The 22990-nt window shown below is 34.4% G+C and overlaps 1 protein-coding gene across 1 annotated transcript in view; it reads left to right on the forward strand.

Moving 5' to 3' along the window:
• Positions 1-22990, forward strand: part of KIF18A (kinesin family member 18A) — an 85739-nt gene that overhangs the window by 28502 nt on the left and 34247 nt on the right. Inside the window, exons 10-12 of the mRNA XM_008003604.3 lie at positions 2104-2266; positions 13087-13251; positions 19909-20030. Coding sequence (XP_008001795.1) covers positions 2104-2266; positions 13087-13251; positions 19909-20030 — 450 coding nt within the window. The remainder of the gene's footprint in view (positions 1-2103; positions 2267-13086; positions 13252-19908; positions 20031-22990) is intronic.

Below are 22990 nucleotides of genomic sequence, written 5' to 3' on the forward strand. Positions count from 1 at the left end.
TATCTATTAGAATTCACCAGCTTCTCAAATTTGGAGTAACTGATTCCATAAAATTATTTAGCACTGCTTAACCAAGTCTATACCAATTAAAACCTTACAGATTAGTAAACTTTTCTGGAGTTGATGGCTTTAAATCATTGAACCTTTCTTTCTGGTAAGGCCCTCCTTTCAGGAGGGAAGGGCCTGAGCTATGAAATAAGTATTTATTTGGATGTTTTTCATATTTCAACCTGGCTTTTGACCAACAATAAAAACTTTGATTTTAATTCTGGCAATATGTTAAGTAAGTTACTTGTATTTATGAAGAAGGTAATGATAAAATTATGTACCAAATAACCTTTGTCATTTCCCCTAAAAATTACTGCCTTTTGAAATAAATGTATGAAATATCCTTTATTGTATCTATCATACTGTTACTTGGGACTTTTTTAATGCTATGAATTTTCAAAGTGTCTTTTGTTATAACATTTTTATGACATTTAAACAGATAAAAGGAAGAATCTACAGTATTTTCTATCAAAGCTATTTGGAAATGTAATTCTCAAAAGGAAATCATAAAAAGAAAACACAATTGTTCTTTTATAAAGAGTAATTATAAAACTTCACTTATGACTATACCAAGAAAATTGTGGAGTTTAATACTCATTTTGTAGTACCTAAAAATATTGGTGCAGATACCTTTAACTTGAATGTTTGCTTAGAACTCTTTCAGTTTTAAAATGATAATTTTATTGTTGTTGTTAAGGAGCTCTCTAGAAACCTTTGATACTAATTCCCTTCCTTCCATCCTAATCAGTGAACACTACCAACTAAAATAAGTCTAGACCACAAAATTGACAAATATTTAACTTTGTCCTTGAATAAAAAGTTATAGAAAAACTAAGAAATGATCTTTAAGTGTAACCTAAAGATAACTTATCAATTCATTTACTGGCATTACCATTGGTATAATATAATGCAATGAAATCACAATGTCTGTACATATTTCCTGTGAAATATTTATCAGTTTGACAAAACTGCAGTAAAGTCAGTGTTTTGTGGCTTATATTCATTCCCAATAGAGTTTCATTAAGAACTACTGACATAAATTGGCAGTGTTTTTACCACTGATCTTTATGAGTGTATCTTAAATTCTGGCCAGTTTAGACATTTATTTTTAAATGCATGTACTTGATTTTACTTTATTTTAAAATCTTCACAGTTATGAATGTTTATACTGTTATTGTACCTCAGAGCTGATCTATGACTTAAAACCATGAATATACTTTAAAAAATTAAAATATTGCAGTGACCAGTGTTCTACTGACCCAGAAGGATACAAGATTGCAGGTTCTATCCAGAATTTTCATAAAATTTAATCAGCTTGAAGTCTATGGCCATTTGGAAATCTGAATCAAACTCCTCATCTTTGATATTCTAGACCTATATTGCCCTTAGGAGGAAGCACACTGCAGCAGCTTTTCTAGGTTTACCACATTATAAACTTGGATGTTTTGAGTCCTGGAAGTGTCAGTTGATTCTTAGCCAGGCTGTAGGGGGTACCTAACCGTATGGTCTGTTTTCACTATAACAAATTCTGAAGCTAAAAACTGGCTCTGTCACTTTCCCTAGGGGGCCATGGAGGCACCATATGATTATGCCTCCTACTGCTTATTCCTTCACAGTGAGCCAACACCAAAACAACACATAATGCTGTATTGCTAATAGGGCCTTGTGAATTTGGATAGTGCACGTCCAGGTTATCATCCTTTTCCGACAAACAAAAATTATTTTATTTTTGCTAAGCAGTTATATTACATATAGATGTAAGCATAGACAAAATGCAGTATGTTAGCAATACCAGACACCTTATGATGCCCATATCTTTCAGCAACATGATCTTCCTTAGGTGAGAAAGAGAAAAACCTAATGTAGTAGAAGTTAATAACTTTTTCTAAACATCTTTTATAATAGGAAATAGTCATTTTTACCTATTTGCTGTTTATCATTGAGTGTAGTTCTGTGAATTACATATATTCCTTTGTTTATGCATTTCTTTTAAGTAAACTTTGTATGATTTGTACAAAATTAGTGAGATTCTGTAATGTGTTTTAATTTTGGTAGATTTCAAGAAATCCTGAACTGCTTGTTCCAGAATCGAGAAGAAATTAGACAAGAATATCTGAAGTTGGAAATGTTACTTAAAGAGAATGAACTTAAATCATTCTACCAACAACAGTGCCATAAACAAATAGAAATGATGTGTTCTGAAGACAAAGTAGAAAAGGTAATTAGCAATTTTATAATTAAATTTTAGGCAGTATAAAAACATGGGGGCTTCCTCTGTTGCCCAGTCTGGAGTGCAGTGGTGCGACCTCAGCTCCCTGCAACCTCTGCCTTGCGGATTTAAGCAATTCTCCTGCCTCAGCCTCCCAACTACTTGGTATTACAGGCATGCGCCACTATGCCCGGCTAATTTTTGTGTTTTTAGTAGAGATGGTGTTTCACCATGTTGGCCATGTTTGTCTTGAACACCTGACTTCAGGTGATCCGACCACCTCAGCCTCCCAAAGTGCTGGGATTACAGGCGTGAGCCACCATGCCCAGCCTGGTGGGGGTGCTTCTAACTCTAGAAATTTGATAGTCAAGCTACTTACTCACCCATTCTTTACAAACATCTGGAAATGTTGAAGGAAATGTAGCAAACATTTTTTTTTAATACATAGTTAAGTGCACAAGAAAGAAATTTTAATTCCTGGATGTCAGTAACAAAAAGGAAACAGGCCGGGCGCGGTGGCTCCAGCCTGTAATCCCAGCACTTTGGGAGGCCGAGACGGGCGGATCACGAGGTCAGGAGATCGAGACCATCCTGGCTAACACGGTGAAACCCCGTCTCTACTAAAAATACAAAAAAAAAAACTAGCCGGGCGTAGTGGCAGGCGCCTGTAGTCCCAGCTACTCAGGAGGCTGAGGCAGGAGAATGGCGTAAACCTGGGAGGCGGAGCTTGCAGTGAGCTGAGATCCGGCCACTGCACTCCAGCCTGGGCGACAGAGCAAGACTCCGTCTCAAAAAAAAAAAAAGGAAACAAACAAAAACAACAGAATCTCAGTTACAACTGTTGTTTTTCTGGGCATTTTATGGAACTTTTAACACGAAGTTCACCCACTCAGGGACAGCCAGTTACTAAAGGTAGAGCAATAGAAGCAGTGTATCAATAGAAGCAGGATGCAGGCAGTAGCTTACAACTTAGACCAACAGGAGATTTTTGTGTCAGAGAAGAATTTTATCGTTGAAATTGTTAGATATTCCAGTGCAGGGGCCTAATGAAAAGCAGACCAAACATTTAATCAGTTTTACTTTTTTTTTTAATACAATAATATACTGTCCTCTCCCCTCCATACACAGACCACTCCCGCTATTCTACCTTTGATGTACATCACTACTTAGATAAGAGACCCAAAGAAGACAGTGAGTTAGAAATGAGAGCTCCTATCTAGAGCCTGAAATTTCAGAGGTCTATATCCTTTATACTAGGGGTACACCAGGAAAAAAAAAATTCTTGCCAACCATCACAGTTGGCAAGGATGGTTGCTTTTCTTACCCCAAGTAACCATGCCTGGGGTAAGAAAAAAAAAGTCATTTGAACACTACCATTATAGGCGTGCTTTTAACAATGATTGAGGTTTAAATTATTACAACCCATGTATTTTGTTTAGAAAACCCCTAAAGTTGGTCAATTAAAATGCACAATGTTATCAAACCAATGATACCACTAGAAAACCTGGCAGAAGCAATGCAAAAATCAGCCTCTTAAGAGAAACAGATTCTCAACTCTAGCCACTAATGAACTCACCATCCAAAATTACAAAACACATGGAGAAATAATTCACTCTAGACAAGATTCAGTACTCTCAGCAAATATGACAGAACTCTCAAATCTTTAGATACTAGAGCAATCTAATAGAAGCTATAAGAATGAACAAAGATAAAGGAATCAAAGATAAAAACACCACAAAAAAAGAACATTCAAATGTGAGGAAAAACACATGAAACTTTCAGAAATTAAAGATTTATTCATTAAAATTAAAGCCTCACTGTATTGATACAATACCAGAAAATGTTAGAGCACTTTACATATACTGACTCTTTTAATTCTCAGAAAACCCCATAAAATATTTAGTAATATTACCCTAATAATAATAATGAGGAAACCAAAATACAAGTTATTTTGTCCAAGGTGACACAGCTCGTAGGTGCTGAGTTCTGATTTGATCTGTAGCATGCCGATGCTAGAACCTGTGCTCTTATGTTTATGCTTTTTTACATGAACTGGGAGACGGATATGAGAAAATTACACCAAATGCAGGATAAAGATAACACATGTAGACAAGATATTGTTATATAAAGGATAGACTTCATGTAACAAGAAGAAAAGTCATACATTCATCTAATAGGCATTTCAGAAGGAGGTATTTAGTGAAAAAGAGCAATATGCAAAAATTTATGGTTGAGAATTATCTAGAACTAATAAGATGTAAATTCAAGAAGCATGAGTTCTAAGCAGTATAAGATAAATATATACCTAAACGTGTGAAACTATGGAGCACCAAAGATCAGAAAAATAAATATTTTGAAAATGCTGACAGTTCTCCCTACTTTTGATATTCATTGGTGATGAGTTTCTTTGTATTTTTATGTATTTTATGTAATTTAATTGCATAGACATATGATATTCAAATACTACTTATTAAAAAGCTTTATCTTATAAGTAATTGCCCATTCCTCTCAAACTACCACCCCAAACATGTTTTCTTCTTTTCCTACTTTGACAAAAGTAATAATTATATAGAAAAATTTTCCTTTTCTTAATGTCCAGAAGCTGTCAAATTTTAAAGAGTGCTTTTCAAAGCTAACACTTTAGTTTTTTGTTAGCGTATGAAATGGGAAAGATATGCTATACTGGAAATTAATCATAAAGCTTTCAGTAATGTATCATTGATAGCAGTTTGTCAGTAGCTATTAAACTATATTATCGAATTAGTAATATATTTATTGTTTTATGCCTTAATGAAATTTTCTTTTCAATTTTATGTTGTGAGATGCATTTAAGATGTTCCTCATATTATTTTAAGGCAGAAAGGAAACTGAATTTATTTCTTTGAATTTATATATTGCTGCTATATTTGTATTTTCACTTTCATGAACTTCAAATTGTTGCCAGTATTCTTTGATAAATGCAATGATTTCCAAATAACAATATCTTATTGGATTAATTTATCAATTTGTTGTTGTGAACTTCTTTCATATGCTTGCGAAACAAATTTCTAAAATAGTACCATATTATATAAGAAATATATATTTTATTTCAAATTTTTGAGATGCTTTTCTTCTTTTCTTTATTTTTTATGTTTATTTTATTTTATTCTTGGAGATGAGGTCTTGCGCCACGGCTCACACAAACCTCCCAAGTAGCTCAGACTCCCAAGTAGCTGAGACTACAGGTATCCACCACCATGCCCAGTTTATTTCAATTATTAGCACTTCTTATATTACATAGTAATCTTCAGTGGGTAATAATTCTTCTCAGTTTTGTAAAGATGTCATTTATATAAGTGTCAATTATTTGAATGTACAGTTATCTGATTTACTTTTTGACAAAAGGCAAGAAATGCAGCCATAGGAAGCTGGTATTGACTTAACATCTCAACTTTAACAAAACTTATTGAACACTTGTTTATATATAAAACCTTGTGCTTGAAACAATAGAGGTAAAGAAAGAGAATTTTGCCCTTCAATTATTTACACACTAGTTGGAGCAATAAAAATAATAAAAATGATAAGGCACTATATGATTGTCATATAAATAGTAATAATAAAAACAGCTGATATTATCGAACACTATTTGCCAGACATTTTTCAAAGTGCTTTGCATGGATTAATTAGGTTTTTTTTTTCCCCCATACTTTAAGTTCTAGGGTACACGTGCACAATGTGCAGGTTTGTTTTGTTACATATGTATACATGTGCCATGTTGGTGTGCTGCTCCCGTTAACTCGTCATTTACATTAGGTGTATCTCCTAATGCCATCCCCCCTCCCCCCACCCCACAACAGGCCCCAGTGTGTGATGTTCCCCTTCCTGTGTCCAAGTGTTCTCATTGTTCAAGTCCCACCTATGAGTGAGAACATGAGTGTTTGGTTTTCTGTTCTTGGGATAGTTTGCTGAGAATGATGGTTTCCACCTTCATCCATGTTCCTGTAAAGGACATGAACTCATCCATTTTTATGGCTGCATAGTATTCCATGGTATATATGTGCCACATTTTCTTAATCCAGTTTGTCATTGATGGACATTTGGGTTGGTTCCAAGTCTTTGCTATTGTGAATAGTGCCACAGTAAACATTCATGTGCATGTCTCTTTATAGCAGCATGATTTATAATCCTTTGGGTATATACCCAATAATGGGATGGCTGGGTCAAATGGTATTTCTAGTTCTAGATCCTTGAGGAATCGCCACACTGTCTTCTACAGTGGTTGAACTAGTTTGCAGTCCCACCAATAGTGTAAAAGTGTTCCTATTTCTCCACATCCTCTCCAGCACCTGTTGTTTCCTGACATTTTAATGCTCACCATTTGAACTGATGTGAGATGGTATCTCATTGTGGTTTTGATTTGCATTTCTCTGATGACTATTGATGATGAGCATTTTTTCATGGGTCTGTTGGCTGCATAAATGTCTTGAGAAGTGTCTGTTCATACCCTTTGCCCACTTTTTGATGGGGTTGTTTTTTTCTTGTAAATTTATTTGAGTTCTTTGTAGGTTCTGGATATTAGTCCTTTGTCAGATGAGTAGATTGCAAAAATTTTCTCCCATTCCGTAGGTTGCGTGTTCACTCTGATGGTAGTTTCTTTTGCTGTGTAGAAGCTCTTTAGTTTAATTAGATCGTGTTTGTCAATTTTGGCTTTTGTTGCCATTGCTTTTGGTGTTTTAAACATGAAGTCCTTGCCCATGCCTATGTCCTGAATGGTATTGCCTAGGTTTTCTTCTAGAGTTTTTATGATTTTAGGTCTAACATTTAAGTCTCTAATCCATCTTGAATTAATTTTTGTGTAAGGTGTAAGGAAGGGATCCAGTTTTAGCTTTCTACTTATGGCTAGCCAATTTTCCCAGCACCATTTATTAAATAGGGAATCCTTTCCCCATTTCTTGTATTTGTCATGTTTGTCAAAGGTCAGATGGTTGTAGATGTGTGGTATTATTTCTGAGGGCTCTGTTGTGTTCCATTGGTCTATATCTTTGTTTTGGTAGCAGACCATGCTGTTTTGGTTACCGTAGCCTTGTAGTATAGTTTGAAGTCAGGTAGCGTGATGCCTCCAGCTTTGTTCTTTTGACTTAGGATTGTCTTGGCAATGTGGGCTCTTTTTTGGTTCCATGTGAACTTTAGTTTTTTTGAATTCTGTGAAGAAAGTCATTGATAGCTTCATGGGGATGGCATTGAATCTATAAATTACCTTGGGCAGTAAGGCCATTTTCACGATATTGATTCTTCCTATCCATGAGCATGGAACGTTCTTCCATTTGTTTGTGTCCTCTTTTATTTTATTGAGCAGTGGTTTGTAGTTCTCCTTGAAGAGGTCCTTCACATCCTTTGTAAGTTGAATTCCTAGGTATTTTATTCTCTTGGAAGCAATTGTGAATGGAAGTTCACTCATTATTTGGCTGTTTGTCTGTTATTGGTGTATAAGAGTGCTTGTGATTTTTGCACATGATTTTGTATCCTGAGACTTTGCCGAAGTTGCTTATCAGCTTAAGCAGATTTTGGGCTGAGACAATGGGGTTTTCTAAATATACAATCATGTCATCTGCAAACAGGGACAATTTGACTTCCTTTTTTCCTAATCGAATACCCTTTATTTCTTTCTCCTCCCTAATTGCCCTAGCCAGAACTTCCAACACTATGTTAAATAGGAGTGTTGAGAGAGGTCATCCCTGTCTTGTGCTGGTTTTCAAAGGGAATGCTTCCAGTTTTTGCCCATTTAGTATGATATTGGCTGTGGGTTTGTCATAAATAGCTCTTATTATTTTGAGATACATTCCATCGATACCGAATTTATTGAGAGTTTTTAGCATGAAGCACTGTTGAATTTTGTCAGATCCCTTTTCTGCATCTGTTGAGATAATCATGTGGTTTTTGTCTTTGGTTCTGTTTTTATGATGGATTACGTTTATTGATTTGTGTATGTTGAACCAGCCTTGCATCCCAGAGATGAAGCCCACTTGATCGTGGTGGATAAGCTTTTTGATGTGCTGCTAGATTCAGTTTGCCAGTATTTTATGGAGGATTTTTGCATCGATGTTCATCAGGGATATTGGTCTAAAATTCTCTTTTTTTGTTGTGTCTGTGCCAGGCTTTGGTATCAGGATGATGTTGGCCTCATTAAATGAGTTAGGGAGGATTCCCTCTTTTTTCTGTTGATTGGAATAGTTTCAGAAGGAATGGTACCAGCTCCTCCTTGTACCTCTGGTAGAATTCGGCTGTGAATCCATCTGGTCCTGGCCTTTTTTTGGTTGGTAGGCTATTAATTATTACCTCAATTTCAGAGCCTGCTATTGGTCTATTCACTGATTCAACTTCTTCCTTGTTTAGTCTTGGGAGAGTGTATGTGTCCAGGAATTTATCTATTTCTTCTAGGTTTTCGAGTTTATTTGCATAGAGGTGTTTATAGTATTCTCCGATGGTAGTTTGTATTTCTGTGGGGTCGCTGGTAATATCCCCTTTATCATTTTTTATTGCATCTATTTGATTCTTCTCTTCTTCTTTATTAGTCGTGCTAGCGGTCTATCAATTTTGTTGATCTTTTCAAGAAACCAGCTCCTGGATTCATTGATTTTTTTGAAGGGTTTTTTGTGTCTCTATCAGTTCTGCTCTGATACAAGCCTGTGAGATAGATCTAATATTATCACCATTTTGAGGCACTGGGAACTCAAGTAGGTTGTCTGGAGTTACTTACCTAATTAATATGGCTGAACCAATGTTAAACTCCAACTGTCTGGCCTCAGAGCCTGCACTCTGAATCACTCTGCTGTACTCTAAGTACTATAAATGCTACAGCTATTCAGAAAAGAAAACAGCGGCTTCCTATTTTTATTAAGAAAGGCTTCCTGTTGGAAAGATGAAATCTGTACTGGGCCTTGCATTTCTATACATATTGTCCTACAAATGTGACCTGCTTTGCTGAGTTTGACCAGAGCAGGTCACATTTGTTGGACAATATGTATAGAAATACATAATTATACTCAAAACTTCCTGCCAATTCCCACTCCCTTACCCACGGCAAATTTCACTGGTCTGTGGCCATACCTTCTCTCAGAATTTGAAAGTAGCCAGAACCACAATGAATGGACTGGAGTTGGCGCATGATGTTAGACATATTTGCCATATTAGTAATTATTATCAATAGATTGGGAAGATCGGATATTGGTACAGATTGTGGAATTATTTATTGCTAGGAATGTAAAATCTGTTTTTGTAACCAAAATGCAATCTTTCAAGCAAGGGAGTAGCGTTATCAGAACTTCGAGTTCCATTTTTTAAACATTTAAATATTATTTAGTATAATTAATGAGTTTGGACTGTGTAACCCCAAAATAATTTAGATAATTGTTATTTTAGTATCTTAATTCCTCCATTGAATTTTGAATGGTTATCTAGGAAGATTAAGACATAGAGTAATGGAATGGGTTTGACTGGTTTTATGTTTTGTTTTGCTTTGTTTTGTTTTTTCTGTTTTAATCCTTATTTTTCTGCATAGTAGCTTAGACTTTTTTCAACCCAGTCACCTTTTCTGATCTCTTGCTTTTGGTCATTTCAATCCTCAGATTCCCAATTATTATAGCTTTTCTTATGAGACTAGGTAAGCAGTGGAGATAAAAAACTCTTAAGTTATTGGTTGTAGTTAACCCGCTGAAAAACATAGGAAGACATCTAGAGGTTGATTTGTTTTGTTTTTATATAGAAGTGTCAAACTGTAGTATGAGTAAACTGCTTTTCTAAGGCAAGGAATCTTACATGTTTTGGATTCCCTCCAAAAGAGATTTGTTATCAGAAGTGCTGAAAGAATCTCATAACATTGATTCAGCTATAAATAGTTCTGGAGTATGGACTTTGAAATTACTATTAAAGGGAAGCTCTTGGGTAATTTTATGGCCCCATGAAAATAATCTGTAAGATTATTTTTAATGTAAAAATATGAGTTACCATATTAGCAATTATTTTACACAAAGCAGTAGTAACAACTAAAATTGTAGAATTATGTTTGTTCTCTCACAAGACTTTTGTGGTGTGCAGGGGATTTTGTTAATGAAATATGTAAAGTTTTTTAAAACTTAATGGGAGACATTTCACTCTAATGTTGGGGTTTAACATGCATATTTTAGAATGTATTCCCAAACACTAACTTGCCATTTTAGAACAATGGGTGGTAGTAGTACTCTGATGGAAAATGTCCTCTGAGAACTATCGTAGAGGATACATTTGATGGACATTAGAAGTAAAAAGTCAAAACAGACTTTTGGAGGTTTTCATTTAGGATTTTCTGATATTAAATATTGCTGCCATCAGACCCGCATACCCTGGTTTCTAAGAGCCCCTACAATTGTAAACGCTAAAGCAAAATAAAGATAATTTAATTAGCTGCCTGCCTTCACTTAGGTACAATATTTTCGCCTTCATTTTTCAGACAAAGTAACTGAAGACCCACTAAGATCTGCCTAAATTTGTACACCTGCTGAATGGCAGAAAAAAATCAATAGGTCACACCTCCCACCTTCTGTTATAGCAGTAGCTCTAAACTTCAAGTTTCAGGATCCCTTTCCACTTCTAAAAATTATTTAGGTCTTCAAAGAGCTCCTGTTTATATGTAGTCTCTCTACCAATATTTCTATATTAGAAATTAAAACTGAGATGTGCAAAACCATATTTATGTATTGATTCATTTTAAAATAATATTAAATAATAAAGAAATAATTATATTAATAAAATATAATAAATAGCAATAAATTATAAATAATAATTAAATATTAAATAATAATTAAAAATTTTGTGTGGTTACATAAATAATTTTATTTTCTCAAAAATAGTGAAAATAGAAGAGTGGCATTGTTTTACATGTTTGCAAATTTCTTTAATGCCTGGCTTTTCCTATCAGCTGTATTCTCATAACTGCTGAATTGTTATTCTGTTGTGATGTTACACATCATTTAGCCTCTAGAAAACTACTGTACAACTAACTGTATGAGCAAACAACAATTTAAAAAGACTAATAACATTTTAGTGTTATTATAAAAATGGTTTTAATGGTTTTAAAATTGTGAACTCTCTGAAGGGATCTCAGGAATCCTTAGGGGTCCCTGTACCATGCTTGGGTAACCTTTGCATGATAGCATTCTTTTTTTAGTTTTTGCTGACAGAGTCTCACTTTGTTGCCCAGGCTAGAGTGCAGTGGCACAATCATGCAGTCATGGCTCGCTGCACTGCAGCCTCAACCTCCCGGACTAAAGTGATGCTCCCACATCAGCCCCTCCACCCTACTAGGTAGCTGGGACTACAGGCACATGCCACGAAACCAGCCTAAATTTATTTTTTAATTTTTGTGTAGAGACACGGTCTCTCTATGTTGTCCAGGCTGATCTTGCACTTCTGGCCTCAAGCAGTCCTCCCGCCTCAGCCTCCCAAAGTGCTAGAATTACTGGCATGAGCCACCATCCCAGCCTGCATTGTAGCATTCTGTCACAGTTCTCTTCCTAGTGCTGTGGTCAGTTTGATGGGTTACGTTTTGTTTTGTTTTGTTTTCTTTTCTTGACTATCCAGGTTTTTGTTTCTTTGAGACATTTGTTTTGTTTTTGTTACTGTCTTACCATGACAGAGAGAGACTAGGATATTATAATTAACCAGAGAAGCCATAAAAAAGAATCAAGAACTTTAGTTAGAATGACAGTGGCTATCAACTGTTTTTCCCTTATCTATGACTCTAGCCTGAAATGGAATCTGCTTCTCTCTGACTCTTGAATTTCCCTTGAGGGGAAGGTAAGTAAAAGTTTTAGAATATCTGAGATTTGGTTATGACTTCTTGATAGCCACCTTTGCCTGACCTTAAATCATTTATTAGCTCATATCCTCTATCCAGATGAAGATAATCATATTTTTCTATTATATGCCCTAGTCTCAATAGTACATCTTTTGTCAAAGTTAAGAGACGTTTATCTCCCAAAGAGGGGGAGTTCTTTGACCAAATTCAAATCTAGTTTCTACTCTTCTTTTTTTTTTTCATTTCCTGCTCCCAGAACCAGCTGCAAATGCTTATTCTAACCTCTGGGGATCCATTGTTTCAGGTCTACCCATCCTATCTGATAATTACTGACTTTAGTGTCTATGGGCAAATACCCCAGAGAGGACAAGATGTTCTGGCCCGTTGTTTTCATGATAGTGTGCAAGACTCTTAGGGTAAGAAATCAAAGATTAATTGTAATCTCAATTTGTGCCTAGGTAAAACACCAAAAATATTTTGAATATTCATTATGGCTCCTGAACCAAGCTACAGGCAAGATCAGATACTGATAAGCACTCTGATATAAGCTCTTTTTTCTATATCAGTCAATTTGTGGCCTTATAGGCAAACACAGAGCAATAGAACACATTATTTATTCACATCAAAGATAAGAGCAATATATGCATCTGCTTTGATTTTGAATATGGAGATCGTGGAATATATCTGACCTTGTATGAACTTTTCAGATGAAACGTACTGAAAGGACTGTACTTTAACACCAAAAAAACAAAAGTTATAGTCTTCGATTTGGTCGTTGTATTTCTGAAAGCCATAAACTCTCAACCTGTAATTTTATAAGAATGACTCACAGCTCAATTTCCTATTTTTCTGCAAGCAGTAGTATGAGATTTCAAGGGGGAAATAGCTTTAAATACAAATATATAGCCTAACTTAATTTACTACAATAGTACACATAAGAAAATATACTAGTTTACTAATATCACATACATCAGAGATCATAAAAATTAGATTCACTGTTAAATAAATTGCGTTTCAGGCCACTGGAAAACGAGATCATAGACTTGCAATGTTGAAAACTCGTCGCTGCTACCTGGAGAAAAGGAGGGAGGAGGAACTGAAGCAATTTGATGAGAATACTAATTGGCTCCATCGTGTTGAAAAAGAAATGGGACACTTAGGTCAAAACGGTCATATTCCAAAGGTACAAATATCTCTGTATGTTCAGATTTAATTTGTAAGAACTGAGCTCCTAAAATGTGTTCTCTTTCTTATTGAGTAAATGTCTTTCATAAGACAACTATTATTGCCTCATAACTCTGAGATTTAATTTACTTTTAAATGTTATTTCTAAGTGATTACATCCTTTTATAAGGTAGCTTTTAGGTTAAAATAAATAATTCTATTTCAAACTGTACTTGAGGATTCATTATGTAGGTAATTTGTTAGAAATGTTGATATTTTATGCAAAAATAGCTTAAATGAGGTCAACATTAAATGTGTTATGGTTAAAGTTGATTTGAAAGGGTGTGTGTGTGTGTGTGTGTGTGTGTGCATGTGTGTAACTGAAGATATTCCACCTTAGAATGGCAAAAGGTTTTATTTTTAAAGTGTAGTAATGGGTAATGACAGTATCATATTAGAATTATGTTCTGCTACAAGGTTGCAGTAATCTAACTTTAGTGCCTTAACTAGTGTGGGCTGTCTTTTGTTCTCTTAACAATAAGTCTTGGAAGTATGCAGTTCATTTCTAATGCAGTACCTTTAAAATGTCATTATCATGCTTGTCGTTTCATGATTGTAATATTACTGTTTCATATCTAGTCTCAAGTTTACACAACTAAGCCAGAAGAAGAGGAAAGAAAGTGGGGGGGATGGCTATATAGGAGAGCAAAGATGTTTCCAAAAATTCCTAACAGACTAATGTGTTGGCTAGAAATATGTCACATGGCTATCTGTAGATAGAAGACATTCTGAAAAGATGACCTCCTTTTTTTTTTTTTTTTTTTTTTTTTTTTTTTGCATACTTACTCTGAACAATATTGGAGCTCTCTCTCTTTTTTTTTTAACTTTAAATTCTGGGATACATGTGCAGAATGTGCAGATTTGTTACATAGGTACACATGTGCTGTGGTGGTTTGCTGCACCTATCAACTTGTCCTCTAGGTTTTAAGCCTGGCATGCATTAGGTATATTTGTCCTAATGCTCTCCCTCCCCTTGCCCCCTACCCCCGACAGCCTCCGGCATATGATATTCTCATCCCTGTGTCCATGTGTTCTCATTGTTCAGCTCCCACTTATGAGTGAGAATGTGCAGTGTTTAGTTTTCTGTTCCTGTGTTAGTTTGCTGAGAATAATGGTTTCCAGCTTCATCCATGTCCCTGCAAAGGACATGAACTCATTCGTTTTTATGGCTGCATAGTATTGCATGGTATATATGTGCAATATACCTTTTCTTTATCCAGTCTATCATTGTTGGGTATTTGGGTTGGTTTCAAGTCTTTGCTATTGTAAATAGTACTGCAATAAACATATGTGTGCATGTGTCTTTATAGTAGAATGATTTATAATCTTTTGGGTATATACCCAGTAATGGGATTGTAGATCTCTTAATAAGAAAGAAGAAGAAAGTAAATATGGACTAAGCAACGAGGAGCAACTGCTATGAAATAACTAATTTTCACCCAAATACTTAATAGTTTAATAAAAGAACAATTTCTTTTCAGTCTTCTTCTAAAAGGAAAAATATCTACAGTCTCTACTTTGGTGATGCTCTTCTGAAATTCTATAACTCTGTGTCAGCTAATTGATATGGAAGCTTCTAAAATCTTTTAATTCCTAGAAGGGCACCAGACAGAAAATACAGGTGAAAGAAAATATAAAATATTTACCAACAAATGCCAGAGATCTTTAATGTTCAAAAGTACTAATTTTTTATAATTCAAAGATATTAGTCAATGCATTATGACTGGGGAATGGATTCTCTGATGGGTTAGCAATGGCTGTAAATGATTATTCTTTTAACATGAAAGCTCAGACATGACTAGAGAGAAAAGACTAGCAGTAGTAGTTAATGATGACAGTTCAAAGTAGTGAAAGGAGCAAGCAGCAGATATCCTGTTTGCTAAGAAGGAAGCCAAAGACAGTAGTTCCTTAGTATGGATATTTATTGAGCCAACAATTTAATCTGCACCTCAGAATATCTTGATAAAAGCATACCAGTCAGTTAGTTAAGTAGATTAGGACATTAAATATTGTATACAGCACATTCTAGTAATATTTTGCAATAATGTAACTTAGTCTGTAAGGCACTTTAAAATATTCCCCACAAAAAGAATGTAAACACTGGAAAGAGGATAGATTTTGAAGTTGGAGTGTTTGGTAATTCTGGCATATAGTAGTTGTTTTGAATACCAACTCTAACACTAATTATATGACTTTGGACAGTGCGTTTAACATTAATGTCTTAATTTGTTATCTATAAATGTATTTAAGATATTATGAGCTTAAGTGGAGTGCTATATTCAAAGCCTAGCAACACTTAACAAATAATAATGGATGATAAATAATAGTTTAATACTATTCTAAGCTACAATAGCATAGACATCAATAGCTAAGCAAGTTGTACAAAGAATGAGTGTACACAATTAACAAAAGAGTTAACTGCATCATATAATATAATATAATTTAATATAATATATAATATAATTTCTCTTCCAGAACAGTGATTCTGACCTTTTTGGGGGTCATAGATGCCTTTGAGAATCTGTTCAAAGCTGTGTGGATTTTCTCCCAGATGGGAGATTGGAGAGGTCAAATTCATACAATTTTGCATATTTCCTAAGTCATTTGGGTTTCCTAAAACCCTTCCATTGACACAATATTAAGAATATCTACTTCAGAAGGAAACTATAGCACATTTTTTAAAAATGTTGTATCCATCTTAAGATGATATAACGACTCAAAAGGAGTAAGCAAAAAAAGACAAGATTCATCAATAAACTATAATATGGTTAGCTAGGATCAGAGGATATAACTTCTGAAATTCCATATAAAGCCATAGAGGCTCATCATTGAATGCAACAGGCTCTATCACAGTACCTGTAGGAATACTGAAATATGGTTATGTCATTGATAAAATCGTTTCAAAGAAAACGACTGATAACCCTGGCCAAATGAGTGTTTCTCATTTAATGCACAAGAGTTGCTTCTCTTGGATTGGTAGCAGGTGTGGAATGTTGACAGTACTTTTCAATTTATTTCACTTATTATTTAATTGTTTATTTGGAGACTGTTTTTCTAAAGCAGTCATATTCTCAAGACCATCATTTTCTAAGCTATATAAAACTCTTAAGTCTTTTGGTTAGTGTTAAACTTTGACCTCATTTAAAAATAACTACTGAAGATTCCTTAATTTGTTTGGTTACTTCGGGCTATGATATTCTCATAGATTATTTACCCCTTCTAGTCAGCAAAAATTTTCTCATGAAGAGTCTTGAAACAACTTTTTGTGTGTAGTAAAATATAACATAAAATTTACCATCTTAACCATGTGTAGATACACAGTTCAGTGGCATTAAGTATATTAATTAAAAATTTTAAATATGTATGTATATAAGTTTTAAATAATATTCCTAGAGTATTTTCACCTCTCAATATCCTAACTTAATTTACATTATGCTTGTATTATATGTTTGTCCATGTAATCAACATTCCAACTGCAGAAGTACTTAAGAACTTATGAAATATTAAGGAGGCAAAAAAGTCATTTGTAGAAATTTACTAGTTTGCCTTTTCTATCCCACATTACCATAAGCTTCCAGTTTTTAAAATGGTATGGTATTGTTTCTGATATCATTATTATTGCTATTTTGTGTTTGCTTTTTTGTCTACTTTTTAGTGTTTATGAAGTTAATCAATATTGTCTAGATTATTTTTAATAAATTAAAACTTTTTCAATATGGTCAAATTAATTTTTCTACCAATCTGTTGTCTAGATTTCTCTTATGAAGAACTTTTGTATACCTGAATGTGAACCTGGAATTGATTTTTACATCTTTTTTTTAATGCATTTTATCACAAATAACTTGAACAAATAAAATTAAAACCATTTTCATTGCCATCACCCAAATCTAACCCTCAATTCTTTTTTGTGCAGATATTTATAGCTGAAAAACTAGCTGAGAAAATTATCTAGTTATAAGCCATTATTTTTTATATAAGCAAATTGAGACATAGCTTTACGATAAAGGGACTTATCCAAGGTCAAACAACTCTGGACAAATACCCAGAACTTCTGACTTTCAAATTGCTGCTGTTTTCTCTATACTCTCCTGCATTATTTACTCTTCAATATTCTGAATCTGTCTACTTCTCTTTATACCCCTCTACTGCTATCCCTAATTCAGACTCCTGTGCCCCATTATTGGACTGATACATTTGGTCTTTCTTCTCTGATTCATGTTCTACTGCAATTCATTCTCTCCACTGCAACCAAAGTGAGTTTTAAAAGGTAAAACTGATCATGTTGTTCTTCAGTGCCTTCTCCCTAGAATAAATTCTCCATTGTGAGTTACCAGGCCTAGCATGATCTGGCACCTGAATACTTCTCAAGGTTTATATATCACCTTTCATTATACTCTATGCTTTAGCCATTACTGGCCTACTTATAGTTCTCAAAATAAGCCGTGTTCTTCCAATCAGATTTAGTCATTAGTATGTCAAGAAAGACTCAAATTGTAAACTTAGTTTTCCAAAGTTAACAGGCTAGCCAAAGACCCATTATTGACTAATATAATTATATAATCAAGTCTTGTCTCTTTAAAAGACTGACTCAAGAAGATAAAGGAATAAGATTATCAGAGGATGTGTATAAAGGAGGGATTTTTTTTCTTTATACTTTAAGTTTTAGAGTACATGAGCACAATGTGCAGGTTTGTTACATAGGTATACATGTGCCTGTTGGTTTGCTGCACCCATCAACTCATCATTTACATTAGGTATTTCTCCTAATGCTATAAGGAGAGGTTTTTTTTAAAGGAAAAAAGATGCAATGTGTGGCAAACATGTTCACACTATTATGATCATCCAATTTTCTAACTATTAATAGAAAGAACCAAAGAGATCATCTGATCCAGCTCTTAAATTTTAGTCAAGTAAACTGATCTCCATAAAGAGCATATATTTGGCTTAAGATGACATTTGTTTCTAGGTTAAACCCATCTCCGAAATCACATGACTCTAGCCATATCATCCTGCCTCCAAAGATAAATTTTTTTCTAAAACATTTGATATATTTCTTGAAGTATAATGAATTACATAAATAACTCCTAACTTTAATATATCCAGACAAACAGGATGAGTGACATTGTTCTCTGTCATAGTCTCAATAACTGGCATTGGAAGTACTTTTTAAAAAGGAAAAAAATAACTTTGACATTTTAGAAAATTATTGGTCAACTGCACATTGGAATGGAGTTTTATTAAAATTGATTTAATCTTAATATTCTTTAAAAGAATCTGAAGAATACTTTACATTGTTTCCACTCACTAAAGCTAAGATGGATTATGGGAATTGTCCCTAGGAGGAAGTGTCCAGTTTCCAGGCATAGCTCTCCTGCATATAGGGTTCCTGTCTTAGCCATTCAAAGTGTCCAAAGAATTTAAATTTTTTTCATTGTATTGACTGAAATTTTTCCAATAAAGTTTCTGAGAATATTTGATTATCACCATTTATACTTTGGTGTAATCCCTTCGCTGATATTTTCTGTAGATAAGGTTTAGTAGGTTTAAGGAAAGACAAGTAACTTTAGGTAGTAGATTACAGGACACCTGGCCCTATGGCCCTAGGCAGATGAGGCTTAGGAAAATGGAGCCTACAAAAAACATTTTCACACTTTTGCTAGGATGAAGCTTGTATCAAGAGTGGGTCTCAAGTCTTGTCTCTTTAAAAGAAGAAAGATTCAAGAAGATAAAGAAGATTATCAGAGGACGTATATAAAGGATATTTTTCTTTTAAAGGAAAACAGATGGAATATTTGGCAAACATGTTCACACTATTATGATCATTTAATTTTCTAACTGGAAAGGACTGAAGAGATCATCTGATCCAGCTCTTAAATTTTAGTCCAGTAAACTGATCTCCATAAAGGCTGTATATTCAACTTAAGGTAGCATTTGTTTCAAGGCCTTATAAGCCCATCTCTAAAATCACATGACTCATAGGCCAGTGCCCTAACCATATCATCCAACCAAAGGTGATATCAACCATATGATCTTTTGTTTCATGCAAAAAAAAAGAAATTTTTATTGCACACAACTCAAGACTTAGTACACTGGAGCTTTAACACTGAACTAACCTGACTCGATGCCTGTGCTGATGGTAAACTGTATGTTCTGGTATGAACAGATAAATTATAAATAAATGAATACATCAGTGAAATTGTTACTGATCAATGCAGTCAATGCTATGACAATATTGAGGGGTGGAGAGTGTCTATCCAAATACAATGCTCAAGGAAAGCCTTTCTGAGGAAGTGACATTTAAGCACAAACTGGTCATATTTATGTATTTTTACAACATCGTGAACAAGTTGGATAGACCAAGAAACTGTCATCACAGTAAAATTTCTTCTGAATTCCTAACACTCAGTTTCTGACGAAACATGAAAACTTATCTTGCTTGTAAATTATAGACCACCTTTTCCAGAACTCTTATTTTTCAAACTATTTCTAAACATACCATTTAATATCTAAAAAGAATTAAAACTATTGGCAACAATATAAAATAAGTGTTATTAAACTGATTTAATTTTAATATTCTTAGAGTAATCTGAAGTACATTTTATATTGTTTGTCCTAGGAACTCAAGAAAGATCTTCATTGTCACCATTTGCACCTCCAGAACAAAGATTTGAAAGCACAGATTAGACATATGATGGATCTAGCTTGTCTTCAGGAACAGCAACACAGGCAGACTGAGGCGTGAGTACATACATCTACCTATTTTCCGATTGTAACACTATATCTGAAGCACAGAAGTTCAATTTTCCACTGCCAGAAAATTGAGTTTCATGTGTTACAGGATACATTATTTTTAAGTGTCTGCCTGAACCAGAAAACATTAAGAGAGTTCTTTCCTTCCAACAAACTTTTTACATTGCTTTATAAATTTGAAAGTGTTTTTCTTTAAAAGTACGTTACTTTTACTTAATATATGCTATGGAATACAAAATTTCATAAGTACCTACACATTGAAAAGAAATCTGCCTTCTACCTCTATCTTCTAGCCATCCATGTCTCCTCTTAGAAGCAAGTGCTGTTAACATCACTTGAATTTTTAAGTAGGCAATTGTTAATTATTCATAATTTCAGAATTTTTTGCTGTCATTACAGTGAAGTTGCTAAATATCAGGTGTCCTGATTTTTATGGGATGCTATAAGAGACCTTTTATGTTCTCTCTTCTAGCTCAGTAGTAACATTAGTCATTTATTTTTTAAAACATAAAAGTAAAAAAGAAAAAGTATGGCTTAATCTTTTTTTGTCACATTGGATACATCAGTCAACTCCTTAGGCATCACTTTGATGTTCCATGCAAATGAGAAATTTATTTCTCTAACTGCTTTCTGCTACTCTAAGAATCTATTCATGTTCTACTAGTATGTTCAAATAACTGATAATTAATTATCTTGATTTAGAGGAAATCATGTTAGTATACCTTTTTTTAAAAAAGAAAAATGAAAAACTTCAGGGAGTTATTCTTATGTGGCTGGAAGCTCAAACTAATCTCTTTATACTTTCTGTGTCTATTCCTAGAGCAGATATTGAATATTCATTTGCCAACATTCAAACCACTTACAAGAGCTGAAGTCGTCAAGAAACATTAATTTCTTTTAACCATACTACATTTGCTATATCAGACCCTAGATGAATACACTATCTTAAGATAAATAGTAACCTTAAAATGGGGGAAAAAAGACTAACTCAATAATTTAGAAAATTGGTGAACTACAGCATCACAGAGGCAATGTGGCATAGAAGAAAGAGGATGAGTTTTGGAATCAATCTTGAATTACAGCTTTTATGAGCAATATAACCTTATGCTGATTATTTAGCTTTGCTAAGCCATGGTTTTCTTATATAAAAATAGATTATAATACATTTCATATAAAGGTTATGAATAGATTATAATACATTTCATATAAAGTTTTTGAAAAGATTAAACATGAAAGTAAATAACATGATATAATTCCTGTGTTATAGGTCCCTAGGACTACTTTCAGGTTCAGTGATTCATTAGGAGGACTCACAAGACTCATCATATAGTTTTATTATTAGTTGTGCTTTATTTCAGCAAGAGGCTACAAAGCAAAATCGGCAAAGGGAAAAGGTACAGGGGGCAAAGTCTGCAGGAACCCTGACACAAAGTTTCAAGAGTCTTCCTCCAGTGGAATCACACAGAATGTGTACAATTCCTCCAGCAAAAAGTTGTGGCAGCACATGTGAAATGTTGTCTGCTTTGGAAGCTCTTTTGAGTTCCGTGCCCCAGGTTTTTATTGGAAGCTAGTTGCATAGGCACTTTCTGCCAGGATGTATCAAAATTCCAGACTTTTCAAAAGGAGAGAAGGTGTTTTAGCATAAACCACATTGTTTGTGCAAACAGTTTAAGCACAGTGAGCCACTCTTGTCATATGAGTTCTGGAAATGCTGGGAACCCTCCTAAAATCCATATTTTAAAATACCAGCCAGGTGTCAACCTTATAACCAAGCCTTTCTTAGCAGTGTCAGGCCTACTATGATAACTTTCCTGCACAGTACCTGATTAGTGTAGATGCTAAATAAGTAATTGTTTAATTGCCTTTGATTAATAACTTCTTCTTGTACTTGTTACCTACTTAATTGCAGTACCCTCCAGCAACCCCCACCAAAAGGAAAAAGGTCACAATTTTTTGTGCTGCTATTGAAATATTTAAGACTCATAGGTTAAAAGGTGGTATTTCCTTGTGTATGAAAATTAATGCCTGATTAGTCTTTTCCCACTACCCTATCCATAATTCTACTGGTTCTCTTCTCCTCGATGTTATGAGACGACTGGAACATCATCTTGATGGACTCAGGATTCCAGGACTGAATCACTTCAAGATCATTCATGTTAGACATCTTCCTTTATAGAAAAGTTGGGAACCACTGATTGAGTGTATAAATTTATAACTGTTTAGCTGTGGCATTTCTTCAGTGACCACTTACATAGAGGTCTGATACATAAAAAATTACATTCAGTGCTGCTCTAATTGTTACTAATAAGGAAGATTTTGAGTTAGAGCCATGAATCCAGTGCCCTAACGATTATTTGTACTCCCCATCCTTATCCACAACTTTTCTCCTTAAAATCCTTTTAAGTGCCATTCCAAAAGCCATTTCTTTAGGTCATTTAACTTAAAGGAGAGGTAGGTTTTGTTCTTTTGTTATGTGTTTGTGTGTGTGTGTGTTATAATATTGTATACTTAAAATATATCTCATCATTTCACATAGTATATAAATTTTTCATTTCAATTTTATGATAATTAGTAGCAGTAACAACATCTGTGGTTTGGAAATCACATTATGTTTTGCAAAAAGCTTTTATGTATATTTAATTCATTTAGCCAGGCACAGTGGCTTATCCCTGTAATCCCAGCACTTTGGGAGGTGGAGGCAAGAAGATCTCTTGAGGCTAGGTGTTTGAGACCAACCTGGGCAACATAACAAGACCCCATCTCTACCAAAAAAATTAAAAAGTTAATGTAGTGGCTCACATCTGTGTTCCCAGCTACTCGGGAGCCTGAGGCGGGAGGATCAAGTGAGCCCAGGAGATCGAGGCTGCAATGAGATGATCATGCCACTGTACTCCAGCCTGGGCCACAGAGTGAGACCCTGTCTCTAAAAAATAAGTAAATAAATATAC

This window comes from Chlorocebus sabaeus, chromosome 1 (genome assembly GCF_047675955.1).
Source record: "Chlorocebus sabaeus isolate Y175 chromosome 1, mChlSab1.0.hap1, whole genome shotgun sequence".
NCBI lineage: Eukaryota > Metazoa > Chordata > Mammalia > Primates > Cercopithecidae > Chlorocebus > Chlorocebus sabaeus.